Below are 23,879 nucleotides of genomic sequence, written 5' to 3'. Positions count from 1 at the left end.
GTTTAGGAATAAATGATTTTATCTACAATTTTCTCTTGTGTTCCGAGATTACGTTTTTGCGCCTAAGCCACTCACCTCGTAGCTTTCCCATTAGCATATCCAATGCGTTTCCTTATGCACAGGTCCAGTGATTAGTCTCCTCTTGTATTTTATAACAAATGCTTTAGATTAAGTCATATTTTCAGGTGTGTTGCTGGGAGCTGATCTTATGCAGTGTTCATGCATTTTCTATTTTATTTTAAATGTTTGATTATCGTGAACAGCGCACGGACAATACTATTAATTACATCGTACCCGCTGTGAGCGACCTCACAACGTATGCATTTTTGTGAGTTTTTGGTCTGTGATCAAATTAATTTATTTTCCGACTCGACCAAATCTTTGATTAGTTGTATGGTTTGAGTCGGTGGCGACCCTATTCTTCTCACGTTGATTTCATAAGCAATAAGTATTTCCTTTCCCAATAATAAGGAATAACCCGTAGTAACCGGTTAGTTACAACCTCTACTCACACGGTAAAACGAAATGAAAGGAATTACGAGGGCGTCTCGTAAAGTAATGCCTCCAAAATTTGTACGTGAAAACTCTCAAAGATTTTAAATAAAATAAAAGTTATTAACATTCTTCACCTTTATTCTTTGTGTCTATATGTCTGTAGAGGGCTCTGAACTGTAGCGTGTAACATGGCGGCGTGTCACGTAACTATGTCGGTACGTGAGAAACAGCGTGTTGTAATCGAGTTTCTAACCGCAGAAAACGTTCGTCCACACATCGAGCAGCCTTTCCTTCAGCATACAATGTCAGACCACACACGAGCGCTGCGACATTTGCAACAATCCGACGCCTTGGGTTCGCTGTCACCGACAATCTTCCATACGGTCCTGACTTGGAGCCATTCTATTTTCATCTGTTTTCAAAACTTTAAGAAAGTCGTTAAAGGACGTCTTTGATGGTGATGGATGTGGTGCAGAGAGAGGCATAGTTGTGGTTCCGTCCATAAAGTCAAAGATTCTCCAAGGACGGTATCATCAAAGCGGTCCCTAGAGTGAAAAAAATTGTTCGTCGCCGGGGTGACTACGTTCAGTAATACGTATGTAGACATAAAGAACAAAGACGTAAATGTTAATAACGTTTGTTTTATTTAAAAAGCTTTAAGAGCTTCCACGTGGAAGATTGGGAGGCATCACGTTTTAGGACTTCCTCGTATTTTTTTGATTTGTTACTCTTGACTACGAAATTCATTAAAATAACGGTAGCATAATGTTTCCCACCTTAAAAATTTTTGATAATGAAAGGGTTAGTGAAACTAGAGCTCGTTATTATTTACACACGTCATTTTGTACGTTTTTTTAGGGTTCCGTGCTTCACTCGGTAGAAACTGAACTCTTACAGAATCACTTTGTTGTCCGTCTGTCTGTACGTCTGTCCGATTGTTAAAAACTTTTTTCCTCAGGAATGCGCGGACGTATCCAGTTGAAATTTATGTCTCATACTAAAGTCTATGATCCCTTCGCGGTATAAAAACATTAACTTCTAAGTCAATGCAATCAAAATATACGGACATTTACGTGACATATTTTGACACTCGCGACTCACTGATTAATAGCTGCAGGGTACTTCTCGTCGACGTAGACTCATGAAATTGGGGAAGAAGCAAGGTTTCACAATAGTAGTAAAGGAAAAAAGTGAAAAAGTTGTTAATATTTAATTATATCACACGAAAAATACTTCTTTTGTCATTTGTTATCCGACGACGAACTTGAAATTAAAACATCCTCGAAAGTCTTGGAAACCCTGGGACCATTATTTTGCCAGAATCGGTGATGGTAACAGACTAAAATCGTCGAGGATTCTCGAATTCCGGAGTTGATGAACTGTTTATATACATAACTGCGTTTGTACGAAACCCTCCGTGCGCAAGTCCCACTCACACCTGGACAATTTTTGTACTTTTTATTTGTTAATCTCTGCATACGAGATATCGCGAAACTAACAACTTCTACACAAGTAGAGAATGAGGAACTCGCCACTCGGATTGGTTAACGGAGCAATGAAATGAAATGAGCGTATGGCATTGTTGGCCGGGTGGCCCCATGCGGGGAAATTCGGCCGCCGGACTTCAAGTTCTTTAACGCCACTTCGGCGACTTGCGAGTGAATGAGGATGAAATGATGATGAAAGACACACAACACCCAGTCATCACGAGGCAGTGAAAATCCCCGACCCCGCCGGGAATCGAAACCCTGACCCCGTGCGCGGAAAGCGAGAACGCTACCGCAAGACCACGAGCTACTGACAATGGAGCAATAAGTGTGGAGGAGGGAGAGCTCGGAAGCGTGACACTGTGAATGTTTTATCAAGTGCATTGTTCGTTGAATGAACATATCCGCATGCTTGTAAAAAGACAACGCCTGTAGAAAACCTTCGGCAAAGGCCTTGCCGCAGTGGATACACCGGTTTCCGTGCGCTCACCGAAGTTAAGCGCTGTCGGGCGTGGTCGGCACTTGGATGGGTGACCATCCGGGCCGCCATGCCCTGTTGCCATTTTTTTGGGGTGCACTCAGACTCGTGATCCCAATTGACGAGCTACTCGACCGAATAGTAGCGGCGTCGGTCAATAATACCATCATAACGACCGGGAGAGCGGTGCGCTGACCCCACACTCCTCCTATCCGCATCCTCCACTGAGGATGACACGGCGGTCGGATGGTCCCGGTAGGCCACTCGTAGCCTGAAGACGGAGTGCTTTTATAGAAAACCTTCAGTAAACGGCCAAAAAATGTACATATTTTCCTTATGGCGCGATCGTAATCTTCTTTCAGCGGTAATCATGTATGTTCTGTTACAATTAATCTTTCTCCATTTTCATGAATCCAAGTGCTTTCTTTCTCACTCTGTTATTTATTTTCTTTTGTTGTATTCAAATCTACTGGAGACAGGTAGTGCCCGTGGTCGGAATCACCGTTCCGAGATCGAGTCAATGTTGTGGAATCCCTATTACGAGGGTGAACGGCGGTTGGCAGGGAAAAGCGGAAAGAGTCGGAGAGCGAGTGTGGCCGCGGAAGAAATGGAGGCTAGCAGCGGGCAGGCGGCAGGCAACAATTTTAACAAGCGACCGGCGTGCCCCGGGCGTCTGGGGGCACTTAACAGCGCCGTAATATAAAACACATACATCTGGCGGCTCCTGGGAGCCGGGCCGGGCCAGGCCATCAGCAGCAGCCCGCAGGCCCAGACCCACTCCAGTGGCTGCAGAGGGCGCCGGACACGTGGGCGCAGCGCGGGAGCCGGCGGTGGCCGCTTCATCTCCCTCGACGTCTACACGCTCTGTGCAGTGCATGGCCCACGGTTCCTTATGCTCGGTCAATACCTTTCCGTAAATACACTGAAAGCGCATAGCTGAGGTTTCCTTCACTTAGTACTTCCTCCTTTCCGTACGTCGTCTACAGTGCATGGCAGAGAGATTTTTATAATTTAATCATAATTTTACAATTAGTCAATACTTTCCATGCCTACTCCGTAAGCCATTCTGCAGTGCACAGCTAAGGGTTGCACATACCTAGTCAATAACATTCCATTGCCATATATTCTCTGTAAGCCACTCTACAGTGCATGGGAGAGAGTTTTTTTTTAATTAGTTGATATCTTTCCCTTTCGGTACAAAATCATTAAGTCAGACTAAGGTGAATGGCGGAGGGTGCTTTATACCTAGTCAATAACTTTCCTTTCCCCTACATACACCATAAGCCGCTCTAATGAGCATGTAGGGGAGTTTTTATAATAAATAAATTCCTTTACTTTTCCATATGTACTCCGAAATCCATTTGCAGTGCATGGTGGAAGGTTCGTTATACCAATTCAGTAAGTATCCCTTTCCATACAGACTGCGTAAGCCACTGTACCGTGCATAGTGGAGAGGTTTTTTTAATTAGTCAGCAGCTTTCCCTTTCCATACATACTGCATAAGTCACTCTACAGTGCATGGCAGAGAGTTTACAGTGAATCATCACCTTTCAGATTCCTATGCACGGCAACTCTTCCTTCCCGTATGTACTCCACTAGCCAGTGCATGGCGAAGGGCTCTTTACGTTTAGTCAATAACTTCCTCTTCCCAAACGTACTTCGTAAGCCGCTCTACAGCGCATGGCGGAGAGCTTTTTTAATTAGTCAATACCTCTCCTTTCCATATATACTCCATAAGCCACTCTGACGCGAATGCTGGAGGCTTCTTTATAGCTGGTCAATTTTCCCTGCCCATACTCCGTACGCCACTCTACTGTACATGGTGGAGAGTTTTTCATAATTAGTCAATTCCTTTGCCTTTGGGTACATACTCTGTAAGCCAATTTACAGTGCATGGCGGAGAGATTCTAGACTGCTAGTCAGTAACTTTTCTTCTCATACATACTCGGTAAGCCTATCTACAGTGCAATGTGGAGCGTTATTTACACCTAGTCAACGCCATTCTCTCTACATACACACTAGGTAAACCACTCTATAGTGCATGGCGCAGGGTTTTTTATACTTGTTCAATACTTTTTCCTTTCCTGCATCCTCCGTAAGCCATTCTACAGTCCATGGTGGAGAGTTCTTTAGAGTTTCGGAGCCACTACTACGAAAAATACAGCCCTTCAATATACCGAATTCGAAATGGATTGATTGCATATTTCTAGTAGAATTTCATTCTCCAGAAAAAAGTCCTCGCTCGTAACACATTGCTGCTTTGAATGCATATTTCTTGCAGGATTTCGTTCTCCAGAAAAAAAAACCCTCACTCGTAACATATTGCTGAACTGATTGCATATTTCATGTAGGATTTCATTTTATAGCAAAAAAAAAAAAAAAAAAAGAACCCTTGCTCGTAACACATTCCTGCTTTGATTGCTTATTTCTCGTGTAATTTCAGTCTCTATCTAAAAAACCCTCGCTCGTAATGCATCGCTGCTTAACTTATACAGGGTGTCCCACCTAACTCTGCCATCACATATATTTCCGAAACGAAACAAAATGTGAAAAATGCAAATGGCGAGCGATGCACCTATTTCAGGGGCTCGGACATTGGGGAGGAAAGCACAATCCATAAATGGAAAGATGCTTCAGTTTCAACATAAAGTTACGTTTTTTTATTTATTTTTTTTAAAAAGGCACATGTACGATTTTTCTACAGAAATGGAAACTAGAGATAGAATTAATCACAGCAAACTTGTTTTCACTGTTCAAAACCTGACGTCTTCTGAAATACGGAGACTTCAAAGGGTAGTAACGACGCCACAGTTTCTGCCGCCATGCGCAGAGGAAGAGTAGCCTGTAGCACGCTTCAAGGCTGTGCAGGCAACCCGCGTTACTACATTACAGCGTTACGACAGAACCTGGCACCGTGTCCATTGTTTAAAGTCTTAAGTGTTCCAGAAGGTATAAGCTTTAGAGCAGTGAAACCAAGAAAGTTTATCATTACTAATTGTACCTCTAGTTTTCATTTCGGCAGAAAAAACATATATATGCCATTACAAAAAAACGGTAACATTGTGTTGAAAGTGATGTTTCTTTAAATGTAGGTATTGTGCAATCATATCCATAACGTGAGCTCCTGGCATAGGTGGATCCCTGGCCAAAAGCGTTTTTCACATTTTTTTTATTTCAAAGGTATGTTAGGTAGCAAAGTTGGGTGGGACACGCTGCATACAACCTTGATTTCCTAATTTATCTGTTTTGCTTATACACGTAATTATCTGTGTTCCTGATTGAATCACACATGTTTGTTTGGGCATAAGCGATTTACGAGATTTAATTTCTGTGCTGCATGATTAAGTAGAGCGTGCACCGCACATTTCTTTATTAAAATTTTATAGTTCTGTTATTTTTCCTGTCCCTCTCTCTTCGAGTAATTTCATGTTCAGGAATGTCTCCAGTAGTACATGACTATAGAAATCACTGCCACGCAGATATAACTTAATACACGAACGCCCCACGTTGAATGTGTGAAATCGAACTGCGAATTTCCACTGCTAAAAATATGAAAATAAAATAGACAATTCAACAGTAAGAAATCATTGTCTTTCTCTTAACAGTTTCTGCTGAACTCGTTGATGGCACTGAAGACATGGTGCTAGGAGACGTAGAGGGACAAATTTCCTGCGGAAAAGCTTCGTTAATCGGAGTCAGCACAAGTAAATGGATATTTTTAACTATCAATTATGTTTCTCTTAGGGCGCACGACATCTGGCTGATTAGCGCTTCAACGGTGAACTAAAAATCACTCTGCTCTTACTTAATCCCGCTGCGTGAAGAACGCGCGGCAGCGCCGGCCCGGAGGCAGAAGTGGCTACTGGAATTTAAATCAGTACAGAGGCGGGCAGCGGTGCGTGATGGCTATCGGAAATTACGGGCCTGGTAATCGCTTTCCCCGGCAGTAGCTTATCGGCGGGCAGCAAGGTCGCAGACCCGCGACCGGTCCCCACTTACCGAGGTCATAACCCCCTTCCACCACGCACACGCACACACACACACACACACACACACACACACACACACACTGCAGTTCCTTCTTTTCGTTTTCGTCTAACTTCCCGCCCAGAAATCGTTCGATGCATTACAATACCCGAAAACTGCCTGCTCTATAAACCCACACTTCCGGCCCGAGAAGTTAGTACGTCTATCTACATCTACTTACACATCAACATCGCAAGTCATTGTACTGTGCATGACGTAGAGATTTGGTACCAATATTATCGACTTTCTTTCCTGACCCATTCACGTTATGAGTAAAGGATTCATCCCTACGTTTGTGGACTATTCTTTATCTTATTCTTGCTAACCCGGCAAGATAATACGTTGTTGGCAGCAAAACGATCGTGTGGTGTTCTTTGTAGACAGTTTCTCTAAGTCTACCCAGAAGGGTTTCGTGAAAACTACGTGCCTTTCTACATCTACATCAATACTCCGCGAGCCACCTGACGATGTGTGGTGGAGGGTACTTCCCGTACAAGTAATTTCTAGAATTTCCTAGTTGTGGTCACTTCATGAAACGTATGTGGAAGGAAGAAAGTAACGTGTTGTCCCATTCTTTCCGGAATGTACTGTCTCCAGATTTCGATAATAAAGCTTCCCGTAATGCATAGTGCCTCTCTTGCCTGCCCTGTTCTCGCACCGACTATACGATTCCGTGACGCCGCTCTTCGTTGGATATTCTCTAGCTCTTCTATCAGTCCTGCCTGGTAAGGGTCCCAGATTGATAATCAGTCGAACAAGCGCCTTATAAGCCACTTCTTTAATAGATGAGTAACATTTCCGTAACATTCTTCTTATGAATACCAGTCTAGCATCTGTTTTCCTACTATTTGTTTGATGTGGTCATTATACTTAAGGTAGCTCCGGATAGATACTCCTAGATATTATGCGGTAGTTAGCCTTTCCAACAACTTGTCATCAATAGCGAGTTGCACAACAGTGAATTTCTTTTCCTACGTACGCGCAATATGTTACTTTTATTTATGTTCAGAATCAGTTGCCAGTCCGTGCGCAATTCATCAATCCTCTTCTGCGGTTCCCTATGTCTTCTGGCGTTGCCACCTTCTTAGAGAAAACCACATCAGCTGCGAACACTCTTAGAGAGCTTCCGACGCATCCTTCTAGATCATTTACAGACATTGTAAACGGTAATGGTCTCATCGCCCTTCCTTGGGGTATACACCCCCCCCCCCCCCCTAGATCACTTTCAATCTGTCACTTTTCTTCCGTTAAGAGGAACGTTTTGAGTTCTATCTGCAAGGCAGTCTTGAATTCAGTAGCAAACATGATTCGATACTCAATAAGCTCGGGGGGGGGGGGGGGGGGGGGGGGGGGTGGTGAGCAGTGACAAATATGCCTCGAGATGTTCACCAGTAATTTTGTAATGAGCTAATATACCGTTCTTCGTCTTTGCTATAGGCATCATCTTACGTTTATCCATATTTAAAGAGAGTACAAAAATTGTATTTTTTGTCCGAGTGTTTTTACAATTTCTTGCGGCCGACCATCGGTGCCACTGTCGTCCACATTAAGACATCGTAAGCGAATAATCTCGTACTGCTGCTGACCCTATCTTTTGTGTTTGTTAATAACATTAGAGGTCCTATCACTCTTCCCTGGGGCACAGACATTGTTACGTGCGTTTCTATTCGGCTCTATTAGGTTCTGTTGTTCAAATTCCTTCACATAAACACATATTTTCGAAGATACTGTGTGTGACTATACTATGGCTTGTATCGCTAGCTGACGATGTGGTAGAATGTCGAATGCCCTTCATCCATCTAGGAAGACGGAATCTACCTGTTCACCTGCATCTGTTGTTTGGAACATGTCGTACCAGAGATTTTTTTTTCTGTATAAGTTCAAATTTTCTGTGGGAAGAATTTGCTGTAGGATCCTGCTACAGATGGACGTCAACGACATTGGTGCGTCATACCGAGTAAACGCTGTACAGCTTAAGCAAAAGGAAACTTACCCAGAAAATATTTTATGTGCTTAAGGCAGGCAAACAGACTTGCATCTTCTGTTCGTGGTAAGGATAATATAAGTTGGGATACCTATCTTAAACATTTTCCTGAACACTATTAACTTGCTGAATTCTTTCTGAAAAAACTAATGACCCGTGCTCATTTCCAGTCTCTCTCTCCCTCTCTCTCTCTCTCTCTCTCTCTGTCTCTCTCTCTCCCTGTCTCCCTCTCTCTCCTCTTTGACTTCTTTCACTCCTCACCTTTCTTTCCAATTCCTCTTTCTCCTGCATGTGTGATATATATGTATAGACGTATGTGTGCGAGTGTGTGTGTGTGTGTGTGTGTGTGTGTGTGTGTGTGTGTATGTGTGTGTGCATGTGTGGTGCCACCCGGCTACTCGTTTCCGATGCCCCCACAGCTCATTAATCGCAGGCAGCGCCACGGGCAAACAAGTGCGGCGGCGGCTGGGTGCTGGTCCAGTCGGCGCCGCCTCACGGGCGATTCGGCGAAGCGGCCACGTCTGCATGTCCCATAATAACAGAGCATCGCGGCCGCGCACGCTGAATTAGAACTCATTCACGTCGCGCGCCCAGCCAGCAGTAGCAGTTTAGAGGCGTTCACAAATGGCCCCGAGCGGACAACAGACCAACTGCGCGCGCCGTTCTAATGTTCGCTGCCCTGCATCGTTCTCTACGCACTGTAATTACTGCCTTCCTCCCTACCGTATAAATCCAAAATCAACTGCTCTCCAGAAATGAATATTAGGGCGAGATACCTGTTCGGTTCTATGAGGGTTTTTCGGAAAGGAATGTCAGATCGATCGCGAAGTGGAAACGACAGTGAAAATCCGATGAAGCTTTGTACACAATAGTGGCCAGTCTCTTTAGTATGCCCGCCGATCGCGTCACATCTCTCTTTTCAGTTATGAGCGCATAGTGAGCACGTATAGATGCCTAAAAAATAGTCTCTCTCCACAAGTATAAGTGCCTGTGAGAGATTTCGCCTGATTTTATGCAGCCCACACAACGCAACTGTCATGCAGTTCCTTCTTCTCAGCCGCATACTGCAGGGGCAATGAGGATACTCCCTGATGCGTTTCCAATAGAAAGTGTTTGATCACCAACCATATAGCCCGGAATTAGCTCCTTCTGATTTTCATCTCTGCTCACATGAACCGTTAGCTATGAAGACAAAATTTGGGCACAGGCAATAAACTGCATGTCAGCCTAGAGAATTGATGGAAAGCACAGACAGCTGCCTTCTATGACGAGGGTATTGGAAAGTTGGTACAATGCTACGACTGGTATCAGATCAGCGACTATGTTGAGAAGTAGGTGGATGGTGTAGCTAACTGTTGAAACTCCTACATTTTTGATTTTCACCGTAGTTTCCATTTCGCGACAGATGAGAGCTCCCTTCCCGAATAACCCTCGACTTCTAATGAATTTCTAGTAGATACGCAGCAAATCAAAAGTCAGATTTCCGGTGTGACAGCTTCAGATATTCGTATATCCATTAATTTACTTGCGCCTAGGTCCACGGACACAGTACAGTTTTCAAGACTGAAAACATTTAAAGTGAGAGTTTTTATTCACCCAAGCACCATCAGCTTGTAAAGTCAAATCTTTGCTGCTGGCTGCTGATCATGCACCACAGCTGGATAATTTGTTAATACATAAAATAAAATTCCTGAATGAGTCTGCAACCTTCGCGATTTTTTAATAAAGCCACCTACATTGCTTGACATATTTCTTTATTTACAACGACATTTCGTCTACCTTCATCGACTAATTAAAAATTACAACTTCTAAAACATAGTTGAGTGTCAGTTTCGGTAAACCCTATACCGCCTGTCCAAAAATTTCCGAGGCTGATTTTATTCCTGGTGTATAAGCGGTGAGAGCGCAGTAACTACGGTGGGTGCTTGAACCAATAGCTATAAGCAACAGATCTGCATTCGATCAGTCAGTCGTGAGCAGGCACTATTAGGTAGCGGACATGCAGCCGTAGCTTGTCAATGTTGTCACAAATCGCAGTAGAGCAACATCACTAAATAAAGTGTTCACGAAATTTTCCAGAATGTTTTGAAGAAAAGAAAAGTGTATTCAGAGGTTGTTCCGAACCTTCTGTGCCTCGAACAACAAGAACGACGCGTGCACGGCTGTCGCGACTTGACTGAAATGCAGAACGCTGACAGTTCTTTTCTGGAAACAATTACCGCTTGTGACGAGACTTGGTGATGTCAGTACTAACCTACCACATAACGACAAAGTGTAGAAATTTACATGATGAGTGAACACTTTGACGAAGTTAGCTACTTTTCTAACCAATGTGACGCGTGAGTTGACCTTTCTGACAGTCCCACATTGTCGTATGATGTCCTGTGCATGTACTCAAGTGAGTGGAGATGTGTAGAACACCAGAGATATGAAGACCAGCGTCCTACCTTCCTTATATTTTTTTTATTAATCCAGTCTGAAAACTTTTTTTACTAACGGGGTACACCTAAGCGGGGCTTCAACGGGCATTTAACACATGAAGAAATGTGTAATTAAATACCTCAAGCCATCTACACGCCTTTATTCACAAAAAAAAAAAAAAAAATAGCTGTTTAAGCATGTGGTAAAATATTATCTTTGCTTTCGATCATGTTTCGTGTTTTACCGTTCTTTGCAATGTGTGAACGGGCAGTCGCAGACAGCTTGTCAGCAGTACTAAATCGCAGTAATGTCTGATGAAAAAGTGGTGACGATACGGACCCAGGACAATAGTACGGGGAAAGGAGTAGGCACTGGTCTTTTCAGAAAGACCTAACTGCCAGTAGATTGCAGGACTGTTGGAAATACTCTGGCGAAAAAGTGGATGACGTAAACAGAAATCCGGGCAGAAGTTACGCGCGCGTGTAGTATCGCCACGAAAAGTCGAGTACAGGTTAATGGAAGCTGGCTTCAGATCGCGAGTTCCTATGAGCAGTTTATCATGACAGGATTTCGTCGACAACAGACACTTCCATGGTGCTGAGCTAGAGTAAATAAACTAGCGTCCTGTGGTGCTCATCGATTAGTGTCCCTTCCGTTTGTTGCCGTCAGACTGTCGACAGTACGTCCGCTGACTTCCTCTTATAAGTTCTCAGTGATTCGCGGGATCCATACTGTTGCATCTCCTATAGCTCCCCAAGGCTCGATTCCAGGAGTTGGAGAATTCCTGGAGTCGAGCCTTGGGAAGCTATAGGAGGTGCAACAGTAATATTTCGTAACAATCAAAGGTTGCCTCATGCTGTCGCGGAGACACCACAGTCATCTCTGTGTTCTACGAGTAAATGTCTGAATAATATAGTGAGTTCGTCGCAGCAAGTGTTGCGCGTCGTCAACAGTGACCTCGATGAGTTTTTATATGTGCATATGGCGTATAGAGGCTGATACCAGTCATCGAAAATACAATGAAATTGTGACATAGACTGAACAGTGGTGTGCTCGAAATGTTTTCTCCCGCAACCTACAACAAAACTGAATAATGTCATTGCTGCTCTGACCCCCATTAGAGAAGCGGAAAGACAAGGGCTGAGACGTGGTGTGTGATGACGTTTCCCTGGTGTGGTACGGCCACGGTGGCGTCACGTAGGACTGTGGTTAAATTTGGAGCCAATGTGACATCATTAACCCATCGTACACCTCACATGAACTTGTGAGCTGTTTTCGTATGTGTCTTCATCCTACTGTGTGTTCGCCCTGCTGTGTGAAGAATCGTCGAGCTGGACGATGTCATCGCAGGGCCATTACAGAAGAAGGTTATGGGCACGTTTGAGCTAAATTTCGAACTTCAGTGATGCAGTTCGATAAAATGACGGAGTTCCAAAAAAGTGATATATAATCATGTATAGGATGCCTTCGCCAGGACAGACGTTTAGTTATAGGACCTGATTGGACCTGCATGTCGGTAAGTGTGAACGTCTTAGGATGGTCGTAGTAGGAATTTTTCTCTCGTGTTCTGTGCTGTTAAAGCAATAAAATTGAATATTGTTCACTGGTTACAAAAATTTTACTGTGCCTCACTGTACAGCCACCATCATAGCGAGTTATTAAATGGTCAGGTTAACGGTTCTGACTTTAATATTAAGATGAAGCGAAGTTTCTTTCATTCCTTCTGTGTGATAAAGCCTAGTGGTGGCGTTCTTAATCCATAGCTAATCTACTTATATAATGCACCTACGTGTAACAGGAGCGTAATTAATGAGCACTCTGGTAAGCTGTGTGGTAGTGTGCGAAGTAAATAAAAGGGCTCCAACTCTAAAGGAGGTTATCTGTCACAACTACCCAGGTAATCCGAATAAACCCTCACACCTTCATAACTGCCTCCAGCCAGAAATTTTCATGAACTATTTCAGGCCGGCCGGAGTGGCCGAGTGGTTCTAGGCGCTTCAGTCTGGAACCTCGCGACCACTACGGTCGCAGGTTCGAATCCTGCCTCGGGCATGGATGTGTGTGATGTCCTTAGGTTAGTTAGGTTTAAGTAGTTCTAAATTCTAGGGGACTGATGACCTCAGATGTTAAGTCCCATAGTGCTCAGAGCCATTTGAACCATCTGAACTATTTCAGGCGTGATACTCCTCAGGATGATACTCAAAGGCTGCTAGCTGCCATATCACGAGAAATGAAAGTGTGTATTTGTGCTTGTGGATGTCACAATTCAAACTGACGTCACTTATGGACATCAGTTCCAAATATAATGAAAGCTTAATTATTTGATACTCGTTATGTGATGAACATTTGCTCACCGTTTGATAAGCAGCGAACAGTTTTCGGTGTAACTGCGTCGTGTTAGATTTGTTATTCTAGCCATTAAAACGCTTTCACAAATACATTATTATTTATTCATACTGGCAACCAAAATCTACTGACGGTGGATGTACAATTCTTCTAAATACCGGGTGATCAAAAAGTCAGTATAAATTTGAAAACTTAATAAACCACGGAATAATGTAGATAGAGAGGTAAAAATTGACATACATGCTTGGAATGACATGGGGTTTCATTAGAACCACCCCATATTGCTAGACGCGTGAAAGACCTCTTGCGCACGTCGTTTGGTGATGATCGTGCGCTCAGCCGCCACTTTCGTCATGCTTGGCCTCCCAGGTCCCCAGACCTCAATCCGTGTGATTATTGGCTTTGGGGTTACCTAAAGTCGCAAGTGTATCGTGATCGACCGACATCTCTAGGGATGATGAAAGACAACATTCGACGCCAATGCCTCACCGTAACTCCGGACATGCTTTACAGTGCGGTTCACAACATTATTCCTCGACTACAGGTATTGTTGAGGAATAATGGTGGACATATTGAGCATTTCCTGTAAAGAACATACTCTGTACCTTGTCTTACTTTGTTATGCAAATTATTGTTATTCTGATCAGATGAAGCGCCATCTGTCGGACATTTTTTGAACGTTTGTATTTTTCCGGTTCTAATAAAGCCCCACGTCATTCCAAGCATGTGTGTCAATTTGTACCTCTCTGTCTACATTATTCCGTGATTTATTCAGTTTCCAAATTTATACTGACTTTTTGATCACACGGTACATTGTAGTGGACTGGTTGTAGTCGCTTCAGTATGTCGAGGTTTTTGGATAAAGCTGAAATGCCAGTAAGAACGCAACAAATTTTAATGGAAAGGTGTCAGAAAGAATGGGTTTCATATTACAGGGAATGGGACGGCGCTCGCAGCACGTTTTTCTCGTTTCCGTGCGAGGGAAAATGAAACAGCGGTCGGCCAGTGGAGGCCGGTCGAAGCCAGCCTGCGCGGACCAGGCCAGAGCGGTCGGGCCCTAGTTTCGCCAGTGATGAATTATCCGGCGACCGTCCGCCCGGCGAGCTAAGTCCATCAAGGCGCTCCCCGCCCCCAGTGCCGCCAACTCCCTCCGTTTTTCCAAAAGCTGATGGCCTCTTGATTTATTACGGAGAGGGCCGGACGCTAATTTTCGGTTACTACCGCGCAGGGAGTAATTTCCAACATTAATAAGCGCTCACAATAATTGTGCTTAGACGGCGCTTCTGCTGCAACCGGCCAGTCTTGCGGTTACCGCCGCTGCCTTCTGGACGCATTCCCGCTGCCTCTCGCCGTAAAGCCGTCAGCCTTCTCCAGCGGGACGTTCTGACGGCCGGCAGATGGACGTCGGCCTCTGCATCTTCTGCCTTGTCGGAATCGTGTTTTGCAGTTCGCTGATGCTGCCCAGCCTATTAACTCCTGGTATCCCCATGCGGTTTTCTATTACGGTTTTCCGTCCATCCAATTTTGGCTCTACCTTTCTATCTTAGATAAAGAATCCAAATGGCTCAAATGGTTCAAATGGCTCTGAGCACTATGGGACTTAATATCTGAGGTCATCACTCCCCTAGACTTAGAACTACTTATACCTAGCTAACCTAAGGACATCACACACATCCATGCCCGAGGCAGGGTTCGAACCTGCGACCGCAGCGGTCGCGTGGTTCCAGACTGAAGCTCCTAGAACCGCTAGGCCACAGTGGCCGGCCGATAAAGTATCCACTACAGGTTACAAACCGTAGGTGTAGTCGATGTTGCTCCCTCGTTGTTCGGTAGAAGCCATCACAGGGGGTGGTTGTGAGCGACGTCAGATCGTGGAAATCGCGTATATAATGTATTACGAGGTTAAGAAACCGATGATGTGTAAATAATGATTATCAGACCAATATACAATATGCTGTAATTTGTTAAGTGACAATATGTCCGAAGTATAAAAACCTACCTATAAATGAGGAACAGACAGAAAAACGCGATGAGAATCAAATTGCAAACGATAAGAGAAATACGAGAAGAAAATAGTTGGTGTTGAAAAACGGTTAGAAGATGAGACTATCTATAAAGGAGACCGCGGATAGGACACAGGTGTGACAATTTCTTCAGCTCTGATAGACCGTCAGGCGTCCCCCCTAGGTCTAATTATAGGAATACATGGAAGCAACTATAAGGGTGCTAATAAATTAGTTACCGGTAGGTTCGATCAACAATCGAATATTACGGAGATGCTTCGTGAATTCAAATGGGAATCCCTGGATGAAGAGGATGTTCTTCTCGAGAAACACTATTGAGAAAATGTAGAGAAACGGCATTTGTGGCTGACTAAAAACGATTCTACTGCCGCCATCGTACATTTTGCCCAAGAACCACGAAGAAAAGGTAAGAGAAATCAGGACGTATACAGAGACATATAGACAGTTGTTTCTCCATCGCTCTATTTGCGAGTGGAACAGGAAAGGTAATGATTAGTAACCTCCGTTTTGCACCATCAGTGGCTTACGGAATATGTATATATATGTAGATGTAGATGATGAGCCAAATGAAACAACACCGAATATGTGGCACGGAAGAGTGTAGAGAAGCAGTAGACGCAAGGGGAGAGCGGAATGAGGAGGCAGAGAATGAGAATGGGGAGGAAAGGAGGTTATATACCTATTGGCGATATGGATCACCGCATTCCATCAGAATCAGCATTGACGACGGCTGATATTACAATGGAATCACATAACAGACGTTCAAGGAATTACGATACATACTCGTAAAGGAAGAAGCATTTTTCACAGTAGAAAGTGCGATATCCGTCCACTTTTAGCTGACACTTCCCGCTTAGGTGCTCAGACAATGTCTAACAAACAAGACTCGCCTAAGTAGTGCTCCAAAATATACGTAATTTTCAGAAATTTTCCAGCTTGTTGTGTTTCAGCTGCGCATGTCGTCTAATAAATAATAAATTTTCTTCTAATTATTACTGACATCACAAAACTTAAGTCACTCTGTTCCGTAATGAATGAATGAATGGAAAATTTAGGGCTGTATCAGACATTGTCGTTGTTATTTTTGTCAAAAGGTCAGTCGATTGTAGTATAAAGACTTCAACACTAAGCAAAATTTTTAAAGCGTTTTTAAATCCGGTGAAAATCAGATTTTGAGTCCCCACCTCCTAGGTGAGCGTGACACAGTTTATGTCGGCTCGGAGTCGAAATGTACTGCACACTACAATTCATAAACGAACAAAATCCACATTCTTACTGGATCCAGGCTTGGTAGACTCCGCCTGTTATGCCCGAGTGCGCTTTCGGCACCAATTTTGAAATGAAGAACCAGCGATCAGAAATGATTTTGCCAGGTGATATGCGGTTTTGAATGAGTAACACGCGTGAAATATGAGCGTTTGTGTACCATTTTTATTTCATAACTAATAAAAGTCTATCTCACTGGCATTGGCTCACAAGATTTAGCATCCGGAAAGTCAACTGAATGTTTAGCATCATGTGTCAAGGTATCTGGAAGTAATTTATTGCCAGGGACAGAGGATTACGAGGAACAGGATTGTTGAAGGCACAGGGTGCTGGTTAGGATTATCGACAGAGAGTGGTTTGCACAGTAGAATGTGAGAAAATGGTGGGGGATCGTGTGGCAGACGATTTGGTAGTAATCACCCACATACAGAGTGAGCAAAACAGAAGTGGCCCCTAGTGGACGGTTTCTCTCTCTTGGGCTCGACACTAACACAGCTTACGTCCACCTTCCATCACTTCGTCTTGCAACATATCGTGCCCATTTCTATTTCAGCTCCCTAACCGGTTATATTTCATCATTAATAGTACTTAATATAATCCGGTTTTGGAGATCTCTTCGTCTTAGGCGTAGCAACGTTCTTTCCTTGCCTTGTGCAATTCTCAATTTCCCTTTAGCAAATCCGCTTAATTTTCGTGTTTCGCGGTTGTAACTTAAAAAGAAAGAACACACTTCTCCAAAACTATTCAAGTCCATAGCAACAAAAAATAATAATTAGATGTTAATTTTCGAACATTACTCCGTATCTTAAAGTAGTCAATTTAGGAGCCTGTACCACTTACATAATTTTGACAATAAATGCTGTAGACTCCTTAACGAAGATGCTGAGAGTTGGATTCGAGGAATGACTCCACTTGATGACGTGGGATTAGTAGTAGGTTGCAACATGTTGCGTCGACATTGTTTTCAATTTACGTCATTGGTTTCTGTGTGGGTCACCGATTGGAGGTTTCACCCAGTCAAGTTGGGTCACGAATGTATTGGAAATGGCATACATGGAGATAGTGTGTTCTCGTCAGAGATGTCAGAGTTGCTGCCTGTGATGTTGCTGGCTCGAGATCTGCTAGGAGAAAAGTGCGCTGGCGACTGACCTTGATGTGCGTCATGCGGTGGTAGTAGAGGTTGGAGCTGGCGGTGAACCTCTTCCCGCAGACTTGGCACTGGTGGGGCTTCTCCCCGCTGTGGATGCGCCGGTGCGTGTTCAGCGAGCTCGACGTCGAGAACCCCTTGTTGCAAACCATGCACACGTGCGGCTTCTCACCTGCAAAAATCAGGAGAAAGGTGATAAGCGTATGCAGACAGATCGCCACTGAGGTAAGAACTTGTCGGGGTAGCCCTGTCGTCCTGCACCGAATATATGAAAGAAAAGTTCTCGGGCGGACGACCAAACGAAGAGAAATCGAGTTTATGCCATGAGGCGCGTTTTCAGACTAATGACAGGAGGCGGGAATGGTACGGTTTGTACAGGATTGGCAGAGTAAAATTGGGCGGGAAAATATTTAATGGGCCTTAAGATAGGCAACCCAGCTTACAGCTTCCAAACCTTAGGCGGATGACGTAACTTGGGCTGCCTATCTTAAAAAGGTGCAGTAAATATTTTCTGGTCGGGTTTTATTTTGCCCAACCTGCACCTGCCGAAGTAGATGGCGAGTTAGGCTTTTCGCACTCAGTCCTCGCCCCAGTGTCGCGCTTTTACCGCTGTCGTTAGGCCCAATATTCGTCAACATGCTCTGTGAAACACGTTATTTGACCTTTGCTTTTCCATTTCCCTATCCTGCTCTAGATTATTGCTGTTTCTTAAATCGCCAAGTTTTCAGGCATCAGTCCATCAGTGCATCTGATGTCGACAAATCGTACTGTCGGCGAAATTTGTGCAAGTCTAACACGACTATCCGGCCTTTTGCCCGAGAACTTTTGCTTCATAACATGAAGCGAAAAAAATAAAAAACCGCATAATTGAAAATATGTTGTACAATTTGTTTGCCTAATCATTTGTTAGCACCCAAAGTTGTGCCTTGTTTGAATAGGTGGAAGCGATGTGCATTCATGTACCGAGATAGGATCACAGAACTTCAATCTCTGTAGCACATGAACTGAGTATCTGTTCCATTTCGATTTCAGAATCACGTCGCTGTACAGTGTAGAGTTGCCTGATACCTACGTTCATGAAGATGACGACAGGGAGAGAGAGAGAGAGAGAGAGAGAGAGAGAGAGAGAGAGAGAGAGAGAGAGAGAGAAAATCCTCTGGAATAGCATGAAATAGGTCGCCGAGCTTAATATCACTAATGTTCTCAAAATGGTTGATTCTATGAGATGCTCTGGAACCGTTTGGCACTTAATCCACGGAACTGAGGAAAGACAGGTCATAAGGAACAGTAAATCAATACTGTACTTCTCTAAATGACGTCTGTTAAACGCTGAGAATGGAACATTATCTCTCAATCGCCCTCGCTCCCCCTCTCTGCGAACTAGTACTCGAAAGTATGTATGGGGTGAGGGACGAGGAAAACTGCTTAAGATACTGTTGTCTACCCCCAATTGCACCAGTAAATTTCTTGAGTTTCCGTTTCCATTCACTGTGGCACGCTTTCCTGCACACTAATTCTGCAGGGTGTTCGACACGTATGTCGAACACCCTGTAGAATTAGTGTGCAGGAAAGCTGTGTCAAGTGTTAAAAGGAAACCAAAAGGAGGCAGACAGTCTCCGGGCATTGCCTATGCACTGGATTCTCGGATTCTACCAGACGGTGTATCGGTTTTAGAACTGCACGAATTAGGATTTAGGAAAGAAATTTTTACTAAACTGTTGCCGTACTTAGAAATTCAGCCTCGTGTTTCACTAGCATCTGGTGCTGTGCACAACCTGCAGATGAAAACACTGCCAACCAAGTATTTGGAGCACATCAGGTGACCAATTCAGATACCACTGGCTTGTATCAGAATTACGACTAGCTGCTGCAGTCTCTACATCGTGCAATGGAGAGCGGCTCGTTTGTTTCGCCCATGGCCAGAGTTAAGCTAGGTGGCTTGTCGGTTTGGTGCACCGCCAGAGGGCAGGAGCTCGCGCACGTGATCGAGACGAGCGCCGATGTGGCTGTGGAGCGAGGAGAAGTCGATGATGGAGTCTGTGGACAGCTAAGAACAGGAAGCCAGCTCCAAAGCTAATGAGCCCAAGAACCGAGTTTGTGGTAACGTCCAGAGATCAAGGTCTCACAGCAAAGTCGGCAACGCGAATCGATACGACAGACATTAGGGAAGGCCCGCTTCAATCCGTAACGACGTATGGGAAACGCTACAAATTGCTACGCTTCTATCCCAATCACGGCAGCGTCCTCACGCTGAGGTCAATATAGTGTCGAGCATGCAAGCCCTCTGCCCAGTTCGAGACGTCAGCTACAGCAGTCAACGCCATAGAGTTTCTGATGGAATGAACTTCATTAATGTTGAACATTGTACCTGATGAGAAGTGATGCTTTGCTAGTGTATGACTGTTCTAAATCATTCAGTAATCCTGTGGCAAATAGGAGCGTCAAATTTAGGTGCATACAAGCGACACATTAGGGCGGTTGGTGTCTTTTCCCGGATGAGAGAATGACGATTCCAGAGGAGACAAAGACAGATGCTTCCACGTTACAAGAAGAGCCTTAGCAGGAGGCTTTAATGACCGACAGCTGTTTCATCGTCGGTTGAGTGGTGCAATGTAGAATACAGTGAAAAGTGCAGTCTGTGCATTCAATGTGCTGAACTATCAGCAATGCTCCAAACGCAAGGGTTCCACACAAGGGTCGTGTGTACAGTCAGCGTATTGGGGTTTTTCTGTGTTGGCACGCTGAACATACGGTTGCTTCCCCTAAGCGAAAGCCATTTTGATCTCGTTAATTTTTGCGATGTGAGCTTTATTGATTGAGTACGTGCAGAATGAAAAATTATTTCATCGTTATTACGCTGTGAGCGTGATTGATAGTGTATGTGCAATACTACAGAAAATTATTTTGTCATTATTAAGCAATGAGCGCGACTGATTTTTTATGCCCCATTGTACAGAAAACTGCGATTGCGAAACTTTAATTGCGAAACTTGCGTGGCGCTGTTGAAGTGACTAAATAATGGCTATCCTTTGGTGAGTAGTTGGTGACGAGGGTACTTACAGATTAATATTTAGTTGAGTGTTAACGTAAGTAATCCCTAATTAAGCCAGAGAGTTGTTTTCTAATTTTAGCTTGTTCAAATTGTTATTTGAGGAAGCCGTTTTTTCATTGGCCGTTTTGGTGTCTGTGGCTAAGGGACGTATATTGTGAACTACGGTTTTTGATGTCCTAACTTTGCGTACTGGGGCGAAGACTTATTTAAATTTTGTTATATTGAGCTGAAGTGATTTGATGTCGTTATCCTCTTAATTTCAAGCACTGCCTCCAAGAACTGTAATTCGACAGGAGATAAAGTTCAATTTTATTATTTATTGTCAGTTGTCATTAACGATATCTTATGTTTGACAACTTGTTTACGAAATTGGGCCCACACTTGCAAAACCTCCAACCTCACTCCTTCCAAACTCTACATTACAGCGTGAAGTAGTGGTTGATTGTGAAACTCTCTTTTTTCCCCTAGTGAAACATGGCTGTATTTAATGGGATACATGAACTGGAAGACAGCTGACGGTGGGATCGGAAGAACCTCATCAGTTACATCGACAATCTCTACGAGACGTGTGGTGTGCAGTTAGTGCAACTAATGGTTCAGTGTTTCCCCAGCAAACTATATCGTCTGACAGTTACGTGGTTAATATGTGCAACTATTTTTCAGGAAACTAACAAGACCTACAGTTATTTCGTACAATATAATGCAGGAACAATGCGTCTGTGACAATGTTGCGAGATGTTTTTCATGATAAGAACTGTCCACTGTGAGCAGATTCTACTGACACGCCTCTCTAAGATGTTTTAATTTTCTCGAACTCCTTTCTGAAGCCGATACTAAAAAACCCAAACACCTCTCGAACAGGCCATGAAGGCCCAGCGGTACCGACCGGCCGCCGTGCCATCCTCACCCATAGGCGTCACTGAATGCGGACATGGAGGGGCATGTGGTCAGCACACCGCTCTCCCGGCCGTATGTCAGTTTCCGAGACCACAGCCGCTACTTCTCTGTCAATAGATGACAGAAGGATAGAAAAACAATTAAAATCGCTCAAAAGAGGAAAGGCCGCTGGACCTGATGGGATACCACTTCGATTTTACACAGAGTACGCGAAGGAACCTGCCCCCCTTCTTGCAGAGGTGTATCGTTGGTCTCTAGAAGAGAGTAGCGTTCCAACAGATTGGAAAAGGGCACAGGTCACCCCCGTTTTCAAGAAGGGACGTCGAACATATGTGCAGATCTATAGACCTAGATATCTAACGTCGATCAGTTGTAGAATTTTGGAACACGTGTTATGTTCTAGTGTAATGACTTTTCTGGATACTAGAAAATTTATTCTGTAGAAATCAGCATGGGTTCCGAAAAAGACGATCGTGTGAAACCCAGCTCGCGCTATTCGTCCACGAGACTCAGAGGGCCATAGACACGGGTTCCCAGGTAGATGCCGTGTTTCTTGACTTCCGCAAGGCGTTCGATACAGTTTCCCACAGTCGTTTAATGAACAAAGTAAGAGCATATGGACTATCAGATCAACTGTGTGATTGGATTGAAGCGTTCCTACATAACAGAACGGAGAATGTCATTCTCAATGTTGGAAAATTGTACTGAAATGCAGGAGGATCTGCAACGAATTGACGCATGGTGCAGGGAAAGGCAATTGAATCTCAGTGTCGACAAGTGTAATGTACTGCGAATAGACAGAAAGAAAGATCCTTTATCATTTCGCTACAATATAGCAGGTCATCAACTGGAAGCAGTTAATTCCATAAATTATCTGGGAGTAGGCATTAGGAGTGATTTAAAATGGAATGACCATATAAAATTAATCGTCCGTAAAGCAGATGCCAGATTGAGACTCATTGGAAGAATCCTAAGGAAATGCAGCCCGAAAACAAAGGAAGTAGGTTACACTACGCTTGTTCGCCCACTGCTTGAATACTGCTCAGCAGTGTGGGATCCGTACCAGATAGGGTTGATAGAAGAGATAGAGAAGATCCAACGGAGAGCAGCGCTCTTCGTCCATGATCATTTGGAAATCGCGAAAGTGTTACAGAGATGACAGATAAACTCCAGTGGAAGACTCTGCAAGAGAGACGCTCAGTAGCTCGGTACGGGCTTTTGTTGAAGTTTCGAGAACATACTTTCACCGAGGAGTCAAGCAGTATATTGCTCCCTCCTACGTATATGTCGCGAAGAGATTATGAGGATAAAATCAGAGAAATTAGAACCCACACAGAGGCATACCGACACGAACAATGCGAGACTGGAATAGAAGGGAGAACCGATAGAAGTACTCAAGGTACCCTCCGCCACGCACCGTCAGGTGGCTTGCGGAGTATGGATGTAGATGTAGACGTAGAAGTTGCTCCTCAGTTTGCCTTACAAGGGCTGCGTGCACCACGCTTGCCAACAGCGCTCGGCAGACTGGATGGTCACCCATCCAAGTCCTAGCCCAGCCCGACAGCACTTTAACTTCGGTGATCTGACGGGAACCGGTGTTACCACTGCGGCAAGGCCGTTGGCGAAGCCCATACCAACTTCGGTTAAAACCGATGCCGGTGTCCCAGAAACAAGCCAGTTGGCATGCAGTGATCGGAGCCAGAGTCACAAGCATTGGTTCCTGCGCAACGACGGGTCGTGTCTGAAATATCCCGCCAGTGTCAGGACCATACCCTGAGCGTAGTGGAGGGCGTGCAGGGGGCGTACCTGTGTGCGTGCGCATGTGCCTCTTGAGCAGCGACGGCCGGTCGAAGGCCTTGCCGCAGACCTCGCAGGGCAGCAGCGTCCGCTCGCCGCGCGCCGGCCGCGCCGCCTTGGGCCCGGGCGCCGCCGCCGCCACGGCCGCCGCCGCCGCCGCCGCCGCCTCCAGCGCCAGCGACAGCGAGAGGTCGCCCGCCGTCGACGCCGCCGACGACGTGGACGATGACGACGACGACGACGTGGACGACTCCCCGGACACGGACTTGCGCTCGTCGGTGTCGCCGGCGCCAGGGCTATTGACGAGCACCCGCGACAGCAGCGACATCGACAGGTCCAGCGGCGAGTCTGCAAACATTGGCGCTGTTGTTAAGAACGGCTCAGTAGACCAAAGTTACAACTCAGTTTCCCTGATAGCCATTTTGCTCATAGAATTTCCTATTGGCTGTCCGTTTCTCG

General features: G+C 44.7%; 1 protein-coding gene and 1 pseudogene across 1 annotated transcript in view; both read right to left on the bottom strand.

Moving 5' to 3' along the window:
• The window catches only part of LOC124619494 (zinc finger and SCAN domain-containing protein 22-like), a 745,754-nt gene that overhangs the window by 233,297 nt on the left and 488,578 nt on the right, over positions 1 to 23,879 (bottom strand). The window contains exons 4-5 of the mRNA XM_047145908.1: positions 23,430 to 23,768; positions 17,677 to 17,846 (exon numbers count right to left, since the gene is read on the bottom strand). Of these exons, the coding sequence (XP_047001864.1) occupies positions 17,677 to 17,846; positions 23,430 to 23,768 (509 nt within the window). The remainder of the gene's footprint in view (positions 1 to 17,676; positions 17,847 to 23,429; positions 23,769 to 23,879) is intronic.
• On the bottom strand, positions 23,128 to 23,246 carry LOC124620518 (annotated as a pseudogene).

The sequence above is a fragment of the Schistocerca americana genome, chromosome 6 (assembly GCF_021461395.2).
Source record: "Schistocerca americana isolate TAMUIC-IGC-003095 chromosome 6, iqSchAmer2.1, whole genome shotgun sequence".
NCBI classification, from domain to species: Eukaryota; Metazoa; Arthropoda; class Insecta; order Orthoptera; family Acrididae; genus Schistocerca; species Schistocerca americana.
This window is presented reverse-complemented; position numbering and strand designations above follow the sequence as displayed.